This window comes from Scleropages formosus, chromosome 15, assembly GCF_900964775.1.
Source record: "Scleropages formosus chromosome 15, fSclFor1.1, whole genome shotgun sequence".
NCBI classification, from domain to species: domain Eukaryota; kingdom Metazoa; phylum Chordata; class Actinopteri; order Osteoglossiformes; family Osteoglossidae; genus Scleropages; species Scleropages formosus.
The window spans coordinates 13,164,835-13,181,873 of record NC_041820.1 but is presented as its reverse complement, the minus strand read 5'-3'; the positions used below and the strand labels follow the sequence as shown (position 1 = coordinate 13,181,873).

At 42.6% G+C, this 17,039-nt stretch overlaps 2 protein-coding genes across 3 annotated transcripts; one reads left to right on the top strand and one right to left on the bottom strand.

Moving 5' to 3' along the window:
* The first annotated feature begins 147 nt into the window (after window positions 1-147).
* Window positions 148-11,733, top strand: tmem62 (transmembrane protein 62). 2 transcript variants are annotated; one of them, XM_018734434.2, is made up of 14 exons: window positions 148-673; window positions 1,146-1,257; window positions 2,075-2,212; window positions 3,796-3,841; window positions 4,913-5,054; window positions 6,461-6,585; window positions 6,871-6,993; window positions 7,077-7,232; window positions 7,433-7,592; window positions 7,689-7,802; window positions 8,281-8,365; window positions 8,589-8,693; window positions 8,800-8,918; window positions 9,118-11,733. In XM_018734434.2, exons 1-14 carry the CDS (start codon window positions 299-301, stop codon window positions 9,433-9,435), a joined length of 2,118 nt encoding a protein of 705 aa, XP_018589950.2. In that variant the 5' UTR covers window positions 148-298; the 3' UTR covers window positions 9,436-11,733. The 2 variants fall into 2 exon arrangements, with proteins under 2 accessions (XP_018589950.2, XP_018589943.2); XM_018734427.2 differs by having other exon boundaries at window positions 8,589-8,918.
* Window positions 11,734-11,812: 79 nt separating this feature from the next.
* Window positions 11,813-16,268, bottom strand: ptgr2 (prostaglandin reductase 2). Its single transcript, XM_018732191.1, has 10 exons — window positions 16,253-16,268; window positions 15,809-15,938; window positions 15,576-15,694; window positions 14,284-14,475; window positions 14,008-14,178; window positions 13,191-13,400; window positions 12,954-13,075; window positions 12,722-12,809; window positions 12,273-12,312; window positions 11,813-12,179 (listed from the first exon to the last, which is right to left on the bottom strand). Exons 2-10 carry the CDS (start codon window positions 15,846-15,848, stop codon window positions 12,115-12,117), a joined length of 1,047 nt encoding a protein of 348 aa, XP_018587707.1. The 5' UTR covers window positions 15,849-15,938; window positions 16,253-16,268; the 3' UTR covers window positions 11,813-12,114.
* Between the last annotated feature and the right edge of the window lie 771 nt (window positions 16,269-17,039).

Sequence of the window (17,039 nt, the reverse complement as noted above, 5' to 3'; positions counted from 1 at the left end):
CAAACAAACGAAAACGACGACGTTGTCCATTTTAAGCTCCACCACCAAACGGTGACGTAAACCACCGCGCGCCTTCTTCACCAATCAGAAGAGAGCCTTTTACCCATCATGCCTCAGGGGGAGGAGAGTGCGCATGTGGAATTTTCTTGTGATGCGGAAGTTGACAGGAAGTCTGTGAGGACGCCGGGGTTCGTTTTCTATGTGAGCGTCACCGAGTTCACTGCGTTGAAATGAACGGGGGCGGTGTGGGACCGCCGACTGAGGGTGTATTACAAATCTTTGCTTTAGTTAAAGGGGCATGTCCAAATGCGCGCCACGGCTTGCCTTCTTCTTGCCTAGTCCCGCGGCTTTGCCTTCGCCTGCACCTGCTGCACCCGCACCGCCGGCACCGGCACCCGGCTCTGCTGCTCCTCCTTCGAGTCCTTGTCCTTCCCCTCGCCGCTGGTCGCGCTGTCGCTCCTCCACTACAAGTATCATCATCATGCTGAGGGTCTTCGGCGCATTGGTGGTCGCCGGGTTGCTGTTCGCCTGTCTCACATCCTGGGTCCTGGACAGTTACGATACGGGCGGACTGCCGAAGCCGCGCAGCTACAGCGCCGGCGAGGAGGGGTCGTGGAGCAGCGCGCCGCCGTATCCCGGAGCAGAGTCGAGCAATATTTTCTGGTTCGTACAGGTGGGCGCTCAACTCAAGTCAATATACCACGACGCTTTCTTATTAATTCTGACTGGAGGTGCAAGTAATATCTTCACGTGCTATCGTTGATTAATATGATCATATTGACGTTTTGAATTGGCATGACAGTCGAGTCGTTAGTTAAGCTTTTCTTTTGTCTGGACTCATTCTCAATATTTACAATTTTTTTTTTTCGTCTTAAATGACCCTCTCCTAGGAGTTAGAGTAAAAACCGAGTACGAACAGGAAAGGCCAAAGAAGTCACTTCTTTGGCCTTTTCCTCTTGTACTCGGTTTTTACTCTAACCTGGAATCAATGGTGGTGTCTCGCCGCGAGCGAAGCTGTTCCCCAGGTTGTGTAACCTGTCCACGGAGCACCAATGGTGTGTTAACACTGGTGTCAGTGGCTTCGCTCCCCCGTGTGCTTCAGGTGAACGATGTGTGTAAATGTGGCTTGTCCCCCCCCCTCCTAGGTGTCTGACATCCACATCAGCCGCTTCCGTGACCCCAGGAGAGTTCCTGACTTCGAGAAGTTCTGCACGCACACCGTTGGGGTGATCCAGCCGGCTTTGGTCCTGGTCACAGGTGCCTTCCTAGGGAATTAATTTTTTACAAAACTGTAATTATTTTTTTTTCGTCTGGCGGTTTTGTCCGAGGCCAGTTGCGGTGTCGGGTCGTCGGTTTTACGGTGATCCGCCCGTTTGAGTATTTTAGTGCTTTAATTGAAAGTAAGTACTTGGCTCATGGGTGTTTCTGGTTTGAATCCCAGCACTAGTGGGATTCAAACTAGAAACATGCGAATTGCAAGGTCCCCCCCCCCAGCATTAATGAGGACTCTACTTGCTGGCCATGTTTACATCCAAAACCTAATTAAGATACCTAAATTATTCACTAAACAGTTCTCAGCAAGGTATGGGGACTAGGAATGAAGAGAGTAAAAATCTTGATGGCTGCATTTCAGTGTTGAATTGCAGCAGATGCATCAACAGTAAATTATTTTGACTTTATTTTTCACTGTTGGGTTGTTCTTGACTGCACAATTCCGTTTAATCCCGACATCTGATTTTATTCCGGTTCTCGGTGGGTTATATGTTAGCTGCAGCACGATACTTCATGCTGAATTGGAATCATCCCTGACCGTTTAAGCGCTTGTGCAAACCAAGTTTTGTAAGTCTCCTTGGACAAAGGCATTAGCTAAATAATATTCATACAGTTCAAGCAGCATAAATTGGTAGATGTAAATCAAGAGAGGTGTCTAAAATAGCTGTGATTCTTGAAATGTGAATGATGGCAAGGGAATCATCTCGGCTCAGTATCCAAGGCAACGGCAAGAGGTGTGATTTAGCTGAGGATTGTTTCTCTCTTCCTGCCCCACTCTGACTTGTGTCTGTGTGCCCACCAGGGGACCTGACAGATGCCAAGACGGAGAGTAAAGTGGGCTCCCAGCAGTATGAGGTTGAGTGGCAGGCCTACCACAACATCCTGAAGAGGTCCCGCGTGCTGGAACGCACTAAGTGGATTGACATCCGTGGAAATCATGGTGAGCATCAGCACTGATTCCTCCTTTTTTTTTGAATGCAAACATCCTGGCAACCTGGTTAAGGTGTAAAGCATGATTATGACTTCATCTATAATAGTGTGAGCCTGAGATGGCATTTACTCAATGCCATTCCATGGGAGTCTGCATTTGAGGCGTATTATTATTTCACTCCTTATTTCTGGCTGCATTGGCCTTTGGATGTAATCTGTTTTTGCTGACTGTCAACAAGGCAGTGTTAATTTCAGTATGTAAAGGAATTAAATTCCACCAGCAGGATTTAAAAAAACCTGCTTTTTCAGAATTTTATGTTTCATCTATACTTAATTTAAGTATATTTTGCTATATGTGTACAGAAAAAATACAGAAACATTTCAATATGGGAAAGAATTATACTGATGTACGTAATCTTTCACTTATGTGAAAAAGTCATACTGCATCACTTCTGATGTACTGACAATCAAGAATGTTGCAAGTCATACATTTTGGCTTGCTTGGTATTCATTATGGCTACTGTTTGCAGATATAATTGATAGTGTCAATTTGAAATCAGGATATTACATATGAACCAGAAACTGAATAAAGACATACAAAAGAGAGGCTGTTGGGTTTCCTAGTCAGTAACTCAGTTCTTTAGCATGGTTTGCAAAAATACTGTAAAATTTAAACAATGTATTGAATGCATAAAGCAGATGGATGGATGGATGGATCATCTGTTTTTGGTAACTGTATTTGTAGCTGCAGAGACACAGAACATATACCAGGAAGCGTAGGATGGAAGCAGTGTACACCCTGGATGTGACCTGCTCAGAAGCTCTAAAATATCTAAGATATAATGCTGTAGTTTCAGTCAGGTGTTCTGGGCTATTTTGATAGTGTAGTAAAAAATGCACAATTGTATTAAATATGAGAATTTCTGATAAATAATATTAAGAGTTAAGATAATGGGCAGCAGGAGGAGAAAGTCCTTTAGAACTGATGAAATGTAACATGGTAAGAAGAATGATGCTTGTTTCATTTTACAGTGATGCTGATTTGTCTCTGGCACTGAGAAAGCACCTAATAGCAGTGAATAGACATGAGCAAATTAGTACAACAGTCTGGGATGGTGTTTGGGTTGTGTGGCTAACAAAGTGCAGGCACACTGACTATTTGTGGTGAGAGCTTTCAAGAGTCGTCTTTTTGCGGGTGGGCTGTTGCTTTTATTTTATTTCACAGCCATTTTCTCCTTACTCTGATGGATCACAGAACCATTTTTGTCCACACACCCTATCCATTTGTTGTAAATCACCCATTGATGAAATTAGTCTTGTGAATGCAGTTTTTCTGTGCATCTTGACCCCCTAAAGGCCAGTGATGTTTTGCTGCTGTAACCTTTCTGGGACCACGAGTCAGCTGTGGGATCAGCCACCCTCATGTCCCTGATGAGGTTATAACAGTAGGGGGAAAAGTGAAAAATCCAGTGACACACAGCTCACAAAGTGGTTGGTGTTTCTTTACAGTGTAATTCCTCTGTTAAATTGTCCTGTATGCCAAGTGTTTCATGATTTAGTAATGTTAATTCACTTTGCTCTTTGTCTTGTCAGATGCCTTCAATATTATATCTCTGGAGAGTGTTAACAACTACTACAGGTCAGCATTTTGTATTATTTTGTGAAATGTAACAGTTTTATTTTTAGTGGCATGGTGGTTGTCCACTTAGTTTTTTTTTGACCTAGAAATTTATCTGCTGTTATGTTTTATTAAATGTGATAGTGTCAGCAGAGTGAAAACAAGTTATCATCCATTTCATAAATTGTACTTTTGCTGAGATGTGCGCCGCTTTGGACAAAAGCGTCTGCTAAATGAATAAATTTAAATGTAAATCTGAGACCATTATCTCAGTGTGAGCAGGAGAGATGAAGAAACCCTATTTTAAAACTGTGAATGCAGACTTGTGGACAAGTAAGTCAGCAGCACTATACGTTCCCTTACCTGTCAAAATTATTTGAATTGCGCTGTGTGGAACACAGTGGTACATTGAATAACACCGTCAGATCTGCTTAGTTGGTGCATGCAAGCATAACATAGTGTTGCTTTGATATTTATGTAAGTTAAAATGCCTACAAGTGTGCTTTTTAGCTACATTGTTCTATGAAAATTCCCAGCTAGTGGAATGGCTACTGTTTTATATCTGTGTTTCCTTTAACAGTAAAGTCAAGCTGTTGAAATCTTCACATCAGTTCCTTATTAAAGGAGATGCAAATGTGCACAAAAAGATGGCTAGCAAAATATTTGACCCATTTAACAGAAGTATGAAAGCAATACCTCTTCTTTTCACAAAGACTACAGTGGCTAGCTGGCCAAGTACTTGTACTCTAAGATGTTGCAGTAGCTGGAAAAACTCATAATAGGAATTTTCATGCAGCTTAGTGCCGCTGCTTTTATCAAAGCATTCTCCACTGCTTTCACTGTTAGTGAAAATGAATTAAGCAAACACTACACATAGTAACAACTAATAAACTTAGAGGCATGCCATAGGTGCTACAAGGCTGATTTCCACAGATGCCATAGTAAGTGTACAAATTAATTAATTGATTGATTAATTGATTGTCAGCATCTAATTAATGGTAGTAGTAATAGTGTTACTGTTGTCATTTCCTTGCTTCCTCTGTGCTGAGTGTATGATTGCCCTGTACGCTTTTTGTTTGTTTCTACTCTCAGGAAGTATTCTGCTATTCAGAAAGCAGGTTCCTTCCACTATGTGCACAGGACACCCTTTGGGAACTATTCATTTATTTGCGCAGATGCGACCCTCACACCTGGCCCCAAACGTCCCTACAACTTCTTTGGCATCTTAAACCAGGTAGGAGACCTGTAAGAAAGGACAGAGAAAAGCTCTAACTAAGGAGATGGGCAGAAAAAAGTACAATTAGGCTGTGCATAATAGGGCCCACTGTAACAAAAAACCATAAAAATGTATGCAAGTTTTCATTCAACCATCTTATTATTTGGTACAATGGCATTTTTGCCCATTATGTTGTCATTTTATTTCCACTATGTGTACTTTATTGTGTAAAATTCACTACCGCTTATTTTCAACATTTTAAACAGATAAACATATCTTAAAACATTTTACTTCTGTGCTGTCAATTTGACTATTTTCTGGCAAAATCTAGTGTATTACCCTCTTCATTACCCAGAAAACCACAACCACTGGCATGCAGGTGGAGTTCAAACGGTGGCACAGCGAGTAGCGCTGCTGTCTCACAGCGCCTGGGTAGTGCGAGAGAACGTGGGTTCAATCCCCACTCAGTCTGTGTGGAGTTTGCATGGTGTCTCCGTGGGTTTCCTCCGGGTGCTCCGATTTCCTTCCACAGTCCAAAAACATGCTGTTCAGGTTCCCCCCATAGTGCTGAGTGCCACAGAGAGAGTGTATTTCACTGATGTATGGATGAGCGACCCATTGTAAGTAGTGTATCTAGCAGTGTAAGTCACCTTGGTGAATAAGGTGTGTGGGCTGGTAGAACTACATAGTATCCATTGTAAGTTGCTTTGGAGAAAAGTGTCTGCTAAGTGAATAAATGTAAAATGGTGGTAGTTTTCTCTTTTAATGTAGTGGCTGGATGGAGACGGATATTAATGCTAGCAGTTTAACATGATCACTTTTTTTATTTTTTAAAAAGTATACTAGGGCCTCAATTGACAAACAGCTGTGACTGGAAGTGTTTTTGTAATATCTGCTTAATTAGATTATGTACAATCAATAAAAGTACATACCTTATTTATTTTGAGTAGGTTCTGCACATAGCTACAAGTAATACACTAAAACTAACATTTTAATTTGATCTATATTAAAATTCAAACTGAAATAAAATGAATGTAAGTAGAAAAACACTGTATCCATAAATTCCTATTAAGTGCTCTTTGTTACCCATAAACGTGCAGCGTTCATCTTATTGATCACAACTGTCAGGAACACCAGACACGAGCTGGAAACCCTGCAGAACTCATTCATTATGGATAACCAGTTGAAACCACATTAATTAATCCAGCACACATTCCTATTCTGTTTAGCCATTTTGCTGTTATCTGAAGACTTGTTTTTGAAGACACGTAAGGCATTTGTTGTGCAGGAAATTTTTGAAACCAGATAAAGAAAATCCAATGTAAAAAGAACTTAATTTTCATATTTTTGAAAATTTGTAACTCAGATGCTAACCTGGGGACCCACTGTATATGATAATAGATGTCTCTTAAAATGTTTCTCAGACTCAGATGGATAAACTGGCTATGTTTAAAGTGGAGAGCCAGGACAGTAACCAGTCTATCTGGTTTGGACACTATACGACATCCACCATCATCTCCCCTTTCCCGGGAATTCGTGAACTCATGAGGTGAACTTTCATCATTTTTTGTTTATATATTTTACCATTGTGGAGCAACTTAAAAGAATGAGGTTTCAATCAGTAAGTAACATTAAGCTATATCCAATTTCAAATGAAGCCACTTTTTTAAATGTTGCTCCTGCATCCGGTGTTCTTCAAAACATGGGTATTCTGCTTTTACTGTTTACGTTTATAGTGAATGGCATCATATACCATCTGTAAGGTTATATAATAAGGAGCACTTCGTTAACCAGCAGATGGTGAGACAGTTACTCCCCCCTCTGCTGTGTGCAGCTCAGCAGTAGCATACCTGTGTGGACATCTGCACACCCTGGGGGGGATGATGCCTGTGTTGCACAGCCGACACCCCCAGGGAACACTTGAACTGGAGCTGGGAGACTGGATGGACAATCGCAGGTAAGACCAGGCCAGAGACTGCCATGACATACGTGCACTAGTAATGTAATGGTACTTATTAATGCTGTATATTGCCTACTCAGGTACAGAGTACTGGCATTTGACCATGACTTGCTGAGCTTCTCGGACCTGTCCTTTGAAGAATGGCCTGTTGTGCTCATCACTAATCCCAAAGGGGCACTGTACCAACATCCTGGGGTGGAGCCTCTAGGTCGGATCCGACACTCAACACACATCAGGTCTCTCTTGTTGTTATGTTTTCTGTTTGAATGTTACATTAAAAGGTTCCAGTGTCAGTCTTGTCTTCCAAACCTGCGCTATTGTGTCTTTCCTAAAAGGCTAAAAACCATAATCTCTAACTGCTGCATGTTCCCTGTGTAAAGCAAGGCCTCAGTGAAACATATCTACCTGCTTTTGTCCTGCTTGCTGTAAATGACAGGGTTCTAGCATTCTCTGATGCCCCGATCACAGCAGTGCACATCATTGTGGACAAACGCCCGCTCGGGGAGGGCCGCTCTGTAGGGGGTCCCTTGTATGTGCTGCCGTGGGACCCTTCTCAGTATGATGCCGGAGTGCACTACATCAGGGTCAAAGCTGAGGTGATGAGCCAACTGCATGTTTGTTTCTCATGTCAGCACTTAGCAAGCAAATTACTTAATTACTGAAACGAGCTCCTCTCCGTGTTGTTCTTATAGGACTCAGCTGGTCGTGTCAGAGTTCAGGAGCATCAGTTCACTTTGGATGACAACCTGTCTCTAAGCTTTGGATTTGCACAGTCCTTTATCCTGCTGACTGACCATTACATCTTGGTACTGACTTATGTGCTGCATAGCACCTGCACTGTTGCTAAAATCATTTTAATGACTTACCTGATGCGTCTATCCAAAGCATAATTTTGCATATGTCTTCAGCATTTAAGGTTACTTTTCTCAAAGATGCTACAGCAGAGCCCCTTAGTCTATATCCTTCACTTTTTGCTACCTCAAGACTACCCAGGCAAACTAACATCAGCTACACCTGTGTAAAGAACAAATTTCAAACCACCATGTGAGTGTTTTTTACCAGTGTGAGAGAACAGGCTGTTCCTGGCATCTTTCCATTGCGACTGCTGAGTCAGTGTAAAAACTGGCATGATGCAGCATCTAAAAGCAGTCAGCGCTTGTCATCACTGCAGTTCCCTGACTGATGGTTCCCTCTCTGTGTGTGTGTGTGTGTGTGTGTGTGTGTGTGTGTGTGTGTGTGTGTGTGTGTGTGTGTGTGTTCGTTCGCGCGGATGCACATTTGCAGGCACGAGTCGCCTTTGTGCTCCTAGTGCTGCTGAACATGGCAGTGCTGCTGTCCTTCAGGTTTCTGCACACTCCAGTGCTAAGAGGTGAGACTCTGAGAAGATTCATGGTTTGACTCTGACCAAAGGAACACAAAAATCCCTGTCTGATTTGAAATGTAATGTAGAACTAGTCTGACATTAATAATTAAAATACTATTATCTGCATTGTAATACTATTTGTATGTTAAAAAAAAAAAAAAAAAAAAGAAACTCCATTGAAAAAGAAATATTAAATTGCCTTTTTTTTATTTTTATTTTTAAAAAAAAGTTTCCTCAGGGATCTGTCCTCAGGTTTGTGTGTCCCTACACCTCGTCAGTAAAACTGACACCTTCTACTATTCCCTGCTGCTCTTCAACCTGTGCACTGCTTTAGGTGAGATCTTTCAGAGGGCTGACTGCAAACTACAGCATTTGGGACATACCTGGGTTCTGCATGTGTTACTTTTGTGTTTATTGGATGAGATGCTTCATATCTGCAGGTCCTTGGTTCGTAGGAGAGTTGATCGACGGGCACAGCGGAGCCTGTTTTGCTTTTGGAGTGTTTGTCAATGGGCATTTCCTGGAGGGCAGTCTCACATATGTTTTTGGAGTTATGCAGGTAACCAGGTTTTTTTTAATTAAAGTTGAAAAATAAGGAGTCAAATGTCATCTGGTTGTGTTCTCCAAAAAATCCATTGATTTTCTTCTCATCACAGTCATTTTTTAGGAGGGACTAACAAACTGTATTACACACACACATTTTCTGAATGATGTCATTTAGGAAAATTGCTGTCTTGACTTTCACTCTCCTCCCTCAGCTGATTTTCTTCAACATGCCTCTCACCTGTTACCTGTGCTGGAGTCTTCACCTGCGCTGTCGTGGCAACTCCTTCCGCTCCCACTTCCGGCGGGCAGGCCGAGGGAGAACTCTGTCCATTCATCTGGCCATGTTGGCACTGCTGCTGTGGCAGGCCTATTCCTGCTACTTCCTGCTGGAGACATACGGGCCGCTGGCCTTCTTTCTGTCGCCCGTCCGCTCCTGGGCCCTCGGCCTAGGCCTGCTTCTCGTGTACCGTGCGTGGAGAGGACCTGCCCCCCGTCTCCATGATGACAGCAAAGGCAGCGCATCATCATGACATCAGCATCTGACATGAGGCCACAGCCTGTTCTTTTTTTTCTGCTCTGATCTGTTCAAGTTTTTTTTAAACTAGTATATACATTTTTATTTGTTGGATTTTACTTTGAGTTTTCGTGATAAATGTTGCATTTGACTATGTAACTTCTCATAATAATCATTTTGACATAAACCAGACCAAATGATGATGAAAACCATCGTACCATGGACACACACTTTCCTTTTTTTTCTGGTTTTCCAACGGATCCTCCTTAAATTGAGGGGGAAAAAAAATATTGTATTCATTATTCTTTCTAGTCTCTTAACTATAGCTTGTCCTTCTTGTCCATGCCAGGCTGCATCCATGGTACTAGAGCTCAGCTTTCAATCAGGCAACACTACAATCTTATATGGAAGGAAGCTGACTGCCTATCAGTCTCAATGAAGTGCACTGCATCTATTAAGAAAAGCAAAGGTTTTCTACTATTGGAAATTGCATGGACTTTCTACCTCTTTTCTAATCTTTACTTTAAAACAGTTTTTGCATTTTTTCCAGTTTGTATATCTTGATGCAGGAGCACAGGTGTTCAAAAACTCCCCTCCTATCCTTTACTGGTAAATATTACCAGTCCTGTTCTGCATAGTAATACATATTAATCTAACGAAAGAGGAAGAAAAATCCTTTCTGTATGATGTGGATGCTCTCATGCCTACACCTTGGTTTTGTGAATACAGGATACTGCTAAAATATGCCTCTGTGTAGTGTACAGTACAACAAACTAATGTAGTGTTACTGTATTTTATTGTACTTTCTGGGACTCTCATTGTGCATGGACCTGGCATGGTAGAACACACACACAGTGACAGACGACAAATACTGTGTTGCTGTCACTTTGTCTATGACTGCTATAGCCACATAACATACTATGTACACTGACGTGTGTGTGTTTGGTATAGGTAGGCACTACAATTAACAAAGGTCAGTAAAAGTAATTTTTTGTGTATGTTTAATGGCACTTCACAAAAATATACTGTCTCACATTTTAAGTGGAAAAAATATTACCCTGTGGAACAGAGTGCTGAATGTGCTTCAAGTGCCAGGATTTTAAATTGGAAAAGGTAGTCATATATGGAAAAAATAAAACCTGTTTGATTCTGTACACATTGCAAAACAAGCTGATTTTCCTAGCATATTTTGTTACTGCTTGTGATTTCTGTAAGTACTAATATCCATTTATGCACAAAAATTGCAAGATTAATCATTTTTAAATTAACTTTGTAATTATGTTTCTTATTCATGCCTTAACTTATGCCAAGCTGAAAAATATGGTAAGAATAAATCATGGCTCTGGACTGACCACAATGAAACATCTTTGCAGTTTAGCGTAACCTGCTGTAAGATGATCATTTCTAACTCTGCCAACAAAGATGGCTTTTGTTTCTCAGGTATGTGCCAACAAAGTCTGACCATAGACGTCTTTGGTTCCGTTTAAGGCACGACCAGCTTAAAGCTTAAATGTATATAATCACAATCGGAAAACCAGCTTCTTGCCTGTAGGCTACATGTATAGGGTCACTTGGTTTGATCTGCCAGTGAGTGCTCAATACAATCTGTGTTAGTGAGAATGAATTTTGAAGTCTGCATTGCTCTGAAGGAAAGTAAAAGTGTACAGGTGTTTTTATTTTGCTGGCAAAATTAGCAAGTATTACTAGATAACTGCACTTGTGTAAATTCTTCACAAAATGTTTATTGGTACCAGTTGGTAGCAGGGAAGGTGTCTGCTGCATTACTTGAGGGAAATGATTCAGTAATGTGTTTGTGACTTTTTTGTCCAGTAGAGGGTGTAGTGAGTACTGTACCAGGGCTCTTCATATCAGTTCTAGAGATTGATGTGCACCAAGTTTTCCAGTACCCCTTACAGCGGTATCAGCATAGCAAAGGATACCGGGGGGAAAGAGTCAGTTGTGGTTCACTGCCTCTCTGAATGCAAAAATATTCTGGGCCCGAATCTCCAGAGCAGATGTTGAATTGCCCTGCTCGGTGTCTTGCTGTCACTTGACAACTTGTGATTTACAGTACAAGTTGCTCCCAACCCCATCCCCCAAAAGTAGGAATAGCTGTTTCGGGAGCTGTTTCGTAATTTATACAAGTGATTGTGCGGGTTGTAATAACACACATAGTATACACTTAGCAACAGGACACAGTTTATCCCTACTTGTGTATGACACTGTCCTATGGTATGCAAACTGTGTTTGAGAAGTGACATGAAATTGGTGTATTGAATTATGGGATTTATAATGCTGTGAATTAAATTTTATAAATGACAATGGTCTCCTTTTTGCTCTACAAAAGCATACGAAACTATGTTCACTTAAGTTGCTCCTCAGATTTAAATAGCAAGTTGAAATACATTCATCCCAGTTGAAACATGTGCCCAAGGTATCTAAATTTAATGTTTGACCCAAGGCTCTTAATATGATAGAGCTTCTTTAGATTTCAGTTTAGTATAGGGGTTTTATTAAAATCCAGATCATATAGAACATTTCATTAGCAACTTTTGACAACCGTACATTTACATTTCAGTTATGTTCTACTTTTATTGATTATTAGACTCTAGAGAAACTGTTTTGGACACTGCTGTGTAAAGTACACCACTGCCATTCCAACAATAACATGTTGAAGAAAAGATCCAGGACAGGTTCAGTCTGATATCTTCACTATCTGCTTTCCAATATTCCCCCCTGTCATCATGGAGTGAAAGGCCACTGCAAAAACAGAATTTCATTGTCCCACATGAGATGGATCCAAACACGCTGAACTATCAATTCAAATGGCTCTCGGTGATTCCACACTCTTACCTCCCATGTTCTCTATTCCATTTGCAACAGTCTCCAACACCTGGACAGAAAGACAGATATATGCCACTTTATAACTTGAACTACTTACAAATATGTGCATCAGTTTAACCAGGGCTGCCTTATATTCTCAAACAATGTCTCAAGCTGTGACAGAACAAAGTTTAGTTTCCAAAATAAGAATTCTGCATCACAAGTAATAATGAAATGTTGTGTGAGCAACTGTGAAACTGTCAAACTTATGGCAGTTTTTTTCACATCTGTCTTACTGTTCAATACTGAGCAGAACAATGAATATTTATTAAATATCTTACTTAATGTCCTAATTGGCTAAAGAACCATCTGAAATCCTAGAGCAGAATGACACCACTATATATAAAATGCAGTGAGTTCATAGTCGAGTGTAATGAGATCCTGACAAACATTTGTAAAAAAAAAAAAAGGGTCCTTACTTTGATCTGTCCTGCTTTTACCCACTGACTTAGTTGTAGGAGGCCAGCTTCATACTTGTCCATGTAGTTCAGAACTGTAAACCTTTCCCTGCATTCACAAATGCTCTATGTCAAAAACTTGAATGCAGAAATGACCAAAGACCACATCAGGACTGTAAAGATTAGAGCTCTCTGGTTAAATAGTGACCGTTTCTTTACTAAACAAGTCTCTCTGAGGTTTAGATGGAAGTACCTGATGATATTTTTGCTACGTAGTACTTCCTGGGTCTCTGGGGGTACAGGAGGAGGGTAGGGCACATCCTTGTTGTACTGTGAGATCTGTCCACAGAGGATCACATGACCTCCCTGGTTCATCTACAACATATCAACGTGACAACTCAGTCATTATTACTATAAGAAAAAGTGACCAACTGCATTTCCAGAAACTTCCTTTTTCACTTTATTTCCTGCACACATACAAACCACATACCTGTGCTATGACTGCGTCGCTGATGGAACCCCCCACGTTGTCAAAGTAAACATCCACCCCACGTGGACAGTGTTTCTTCAGCGCAGCCGTCAAATCCCCACAGCGGTAGTTCACAGCCCCAGAGAAGCCGAGCTCTGACACCAGAACCTGGCACTTCTGATCCGACCCGCAGATCCCCACCACTCTGCTGCAGCCTTCCAAGCGACCAATCTAGAGTACAACACCTCAGCTGCAATACCTGACACTCTTCTAAAATGCAGTTCCTTTCTAAGAAAGACAAATATCCCACAGAAAACTGTTGAATTTACACATCATTCAAGTGAACAAGCAGGCAGCGCAGTAAAGACAATCAAACAAGTAAAACATGACTACTGTTACCCCGGCAAGGACTTATCTTTAGCGCCCATGAGCAAAGTAGGGTAAGTGCCACTGAGTCAAATTCCGCTCACAGCTACCACTGTAATGGTTTTCATGGTACAAAAGCGATTTACCGCTGCCATCTTCCGCAGATGTCTACAGACTCCGAACACAGAAAACACCCAAACTTCATATAGCCTACTGTGAGCTGGATTCAAACCTATGTCCAAATGCTCAGCTCAAACACTGTGAGGCACCAGCAATACCCACAGTGTCACAGCGCCATTACGTACTCTGAAATGCTCCAACACCCAGATGAATAAATGGGTGAAACTATGAAACCCTTCATCTTAAAATGTCACCTAAGAAACAAAATAATCAATAATAATCATCAATATCTACACAACATTTTGTTAAATTCCACAAAGTACTATATGGCTGCAGGTGTAAGATAAGTTACCTGCCCAGCAAATGACCCACAAGCCCCGGCAGCTCCGCTGACCACCATTGTCAGATTGGACCCAGGAGTCACATGACCGTCCTCCCTAATGCCCAGCAGGGCCGTGAGACCAGGCATGCCCACTGCACCCAGGAAGTAGGACAGGTGTCCATTCACCAGCTGAGGGTCTAGCTGCAGGGAGGACAGGGGGATGTCATTCATTGCATGGTGATATTCTTGTCAAAGTTCCATTTATGTGAATTTAAATATAAAGCTTCAAAGTCCAGCGGTTTCTACCTTTTGGAGCTTGCTCCCATCCAGCACGTCGTATGTTTGCCAGCGCCAGTTGAAAGATGTCACTGTGTCACCCTTTGAGAAGGAGTCATGTCTGCTGGATTCCACCACACCAACACCACCGCCATCCACACACTCCGAGAGCTGCCATGGCAAAAGGTAATCTGTCCCAGTGTCTTCGTTCATACGACACCTCTGCAATCAGTGCCACAAGATTAATGTTATGGGAAGGAAACAAAGTAAGGAAAAAGGTCAAGTAGCACACAGAATTTTTACCTCCTGGTGTCTGGTTTAATTTCCAGTAGGAACCATTCTGCTCTACACTACAAAAACATAGTAACATTTTTCCAGTAAGTCAACCATGAATAGCTCACATAAGCAATGACACAACAATAAATTTATATGAAAGAATATTTGATAATATTTTCATTTCTTCTTTAAACGGAGTTGGGGGGCACGGTAGCGGAGTGGGTTGCACCGGGTCCTGTTCTCCGGTGGGTATGGGGTTCGAGTCCCGCTTGGGGTGCCTTGCGGCGGACTGGCGTCCCGTCCTGGGTGTGTCCCCTCCCCCTGCAGCCTTACGCCCCGTGTTGCCGGGTAGGCTCCGGTTCCCCGTGACCCCGTATGGGACAAGCGGTTCAGACAATGTGTGTGTGTGGGGTTCATGAAAACACCATTTCATAATAATGACCTAAATGCAGGTTTGTGTTTTTCACATTGATTGTAAACGTTTACTGTTAACTTGTTAAAACATCAGATAGATACAGGCTACCCCGATGAACCGGCCCCGTCCGCAGACCCTGCGGAACACTCATCTCCTGCATTTTTTCAAAGGCTGTCAGAAAAAAATCCATTTTCCTTCAGCCTAGTGGTGTCTCTCAACCTAGTGTGCGCGACTCATCTCCTTTTATGATAAAAATGACTCACCTACACAAAAATTATCTCTTTAAACATCACATGAATGTGGTTGCTGCGGTTTGTTGCTCCTCCTGTCACCCCCCCAGTTAAAAAAAGGAACAATTGTGAAAAGAAAAATGTAAAACAATGGGTATGAATGAACTGCAAGCTGTCATTTTTTTTTTTTTTCTGCTACAACCTCTACAAGCAAAAGAAAAATAACAAAAGGCAAAACGCTGTCCAATCAATTCTGATGACATTCTCAGCTCCCTTCCGCGCCTGCAGACAGGATGACCTTCCGGTCCGTTTGTGCAGCACTGCTGACATTCAGGAACGACCGAGCGTGATGACGCATATACGTCGTGACGTCACACGCACTAAACAGCGCCTCGACTCACCATGTAGGGGTCCACGGACAGGTAGAGGGTGCGGACGTACACCTGTCCCGGTTCCAGTTCCGTTGAGAGGTTAAAGTCTTCAACGCGAAAATTTTCTGGGACAGCTTCTCCGTTCTTCCCTGTGTAAAGGGACAGAAACAATAGTTAGTTGCCGTAATAATCATAAACAACGTCTGTGTGTTAGAAACGCCCAGTTCCAGTGTAAACAAACACACACGTACGTACGCACGTACCCGGTCGGGAATTCAATACCACTCGTCGAACTTGAACCATTTCACAAGGGATACCGCGCTGCTGGCCCTGCGACAGCTACTTTCCGCAGTCCAATTCTTCTTCTTCTTCTTCTTTGTTCACTTGTCTAGCCTAAAAGGCACCCGTCAAGAAAAGAGCCTATAATAGTAACTTAGTCCAGAAGCTTTACGCCTCTTCTTGCTCCTCCCTCCGTTCCGGTGCACTTTGTAACTAAAAACGGCGCTTTCTACCCGAGCTAAACTAAGCTGTTTGTGCAGAGCGCCGCCTGCGCCACACGAAGTACTGCCTCAACACAGCGTGGCGTTCGTGGCACGTCTGAAAAACAACAATGAGCGTGCCTGTTTCTGGGGCATAAACCTTATAGGTTAAAGTGTAACTGAAGTAACTGAAACAGAAGCGTGCATATATGCCGAACACACACTTACACGGAGCTAAGTGTAACGCGGCATTTTCACAAAAAGTTTCATGCAATCCAAGTCGTGTTTTCGCTTCACGGCGAGTCGAGATATTTGACAACATTTCTCAAATTTTGCACGATTTAAACCCGCGAGATAGCAATACTGCGAAATTTCGATACGTCGTGTTTTCAAAAGGATTAGACTTAGAGCACTGACTGTAACGAGCCGCGCGTTACTGAAGCGTCGCGCTCGCGCCGCGCGCTACGCTACTATATACATTGCAGGAGGACAGCCGCGGACCTCCGGCTTTGCATAATACACGGTATTACCCTGTGGAACGCGGTCCAGCGCAGATGACCATTGAATAGATAGATAGATGCGGGACACCGTCAGCTGCACGCAGCAGCGTTCAGTCTCTGTGTTGCAAAATAGGAAGTGACGCCTCAAATTGGGGAGGTAAAAAAGAAAAAAAACTTTTATTTTCCACTTACAGAAGAAGGAGCAACTTTGGACCGACTGCGTGGCTTTTGCAGATGAAGGTAGAGAGCAGCGCTTTTATGGTGTCTGGATTTGTCACTTGGCAGCTCATTAGTGCCACTGAAACGCGGACGGAGGAGCGGGCAGCAGAGCTCTTCTTCGACTATTATTACGTGGGATTTCAATAATGCAGTCGCGGGGTCGTGCTTGTATCGCTAACGGGGTTCACTGCTTTATCGACACGAACAGCTGCGCTGGTTTGTTTTGTGGAGCGCGACGATGCCGGTCGCGCTGGGGGGTCACGCACGGTCTTCCACACTGGCTCTTCATCGCGGGT

Bases quoted from the DNA above. Each gene is read 5' to 3' on its own strand.
- ptgr2 (XM_018732191.1), bottom strand. From the start codon at position 15,848: ATGGTTCAAGTTCGACGAGTGGTATTGAATTCCCGACCGG. The intron at 13,076-13,190 runs GTATGTGGTTTG...GATATGTTGTAG, and splicing joins GCGACGCAGTCATAGCACAG to ATGAACCAGGGAGGTCATGT. The intron at 12,313-12,721 runs GTAAGGACCCTT...CTTTCTGTCCAG, and splicing joins TAAAAGCAGGACAGATCAAA to GTGTTGGAGACTGTTGCAAA.
- tmem62 (XM_018734427.2), top strand. From the start codon at position 299: ATGTCCAAATGCGCGCCACGGCTTGCCTTCTTCTTGCCTAGTCCCGCG. The intron at 674-1,145 runs GTGGGCGCTCAA...CCCCCCTCCTAG, and splicing joins ATATTTTCTGGTTCGTACAG to GTGTCTGACATCCACATCAG. The intron at 7,233-7,432 runs GTCTCTCTTGTT...TGTAAATGACAG, and splicing joins CGACACTCAACACACATCAG to GGTTCTAGCATTCTCTGATG.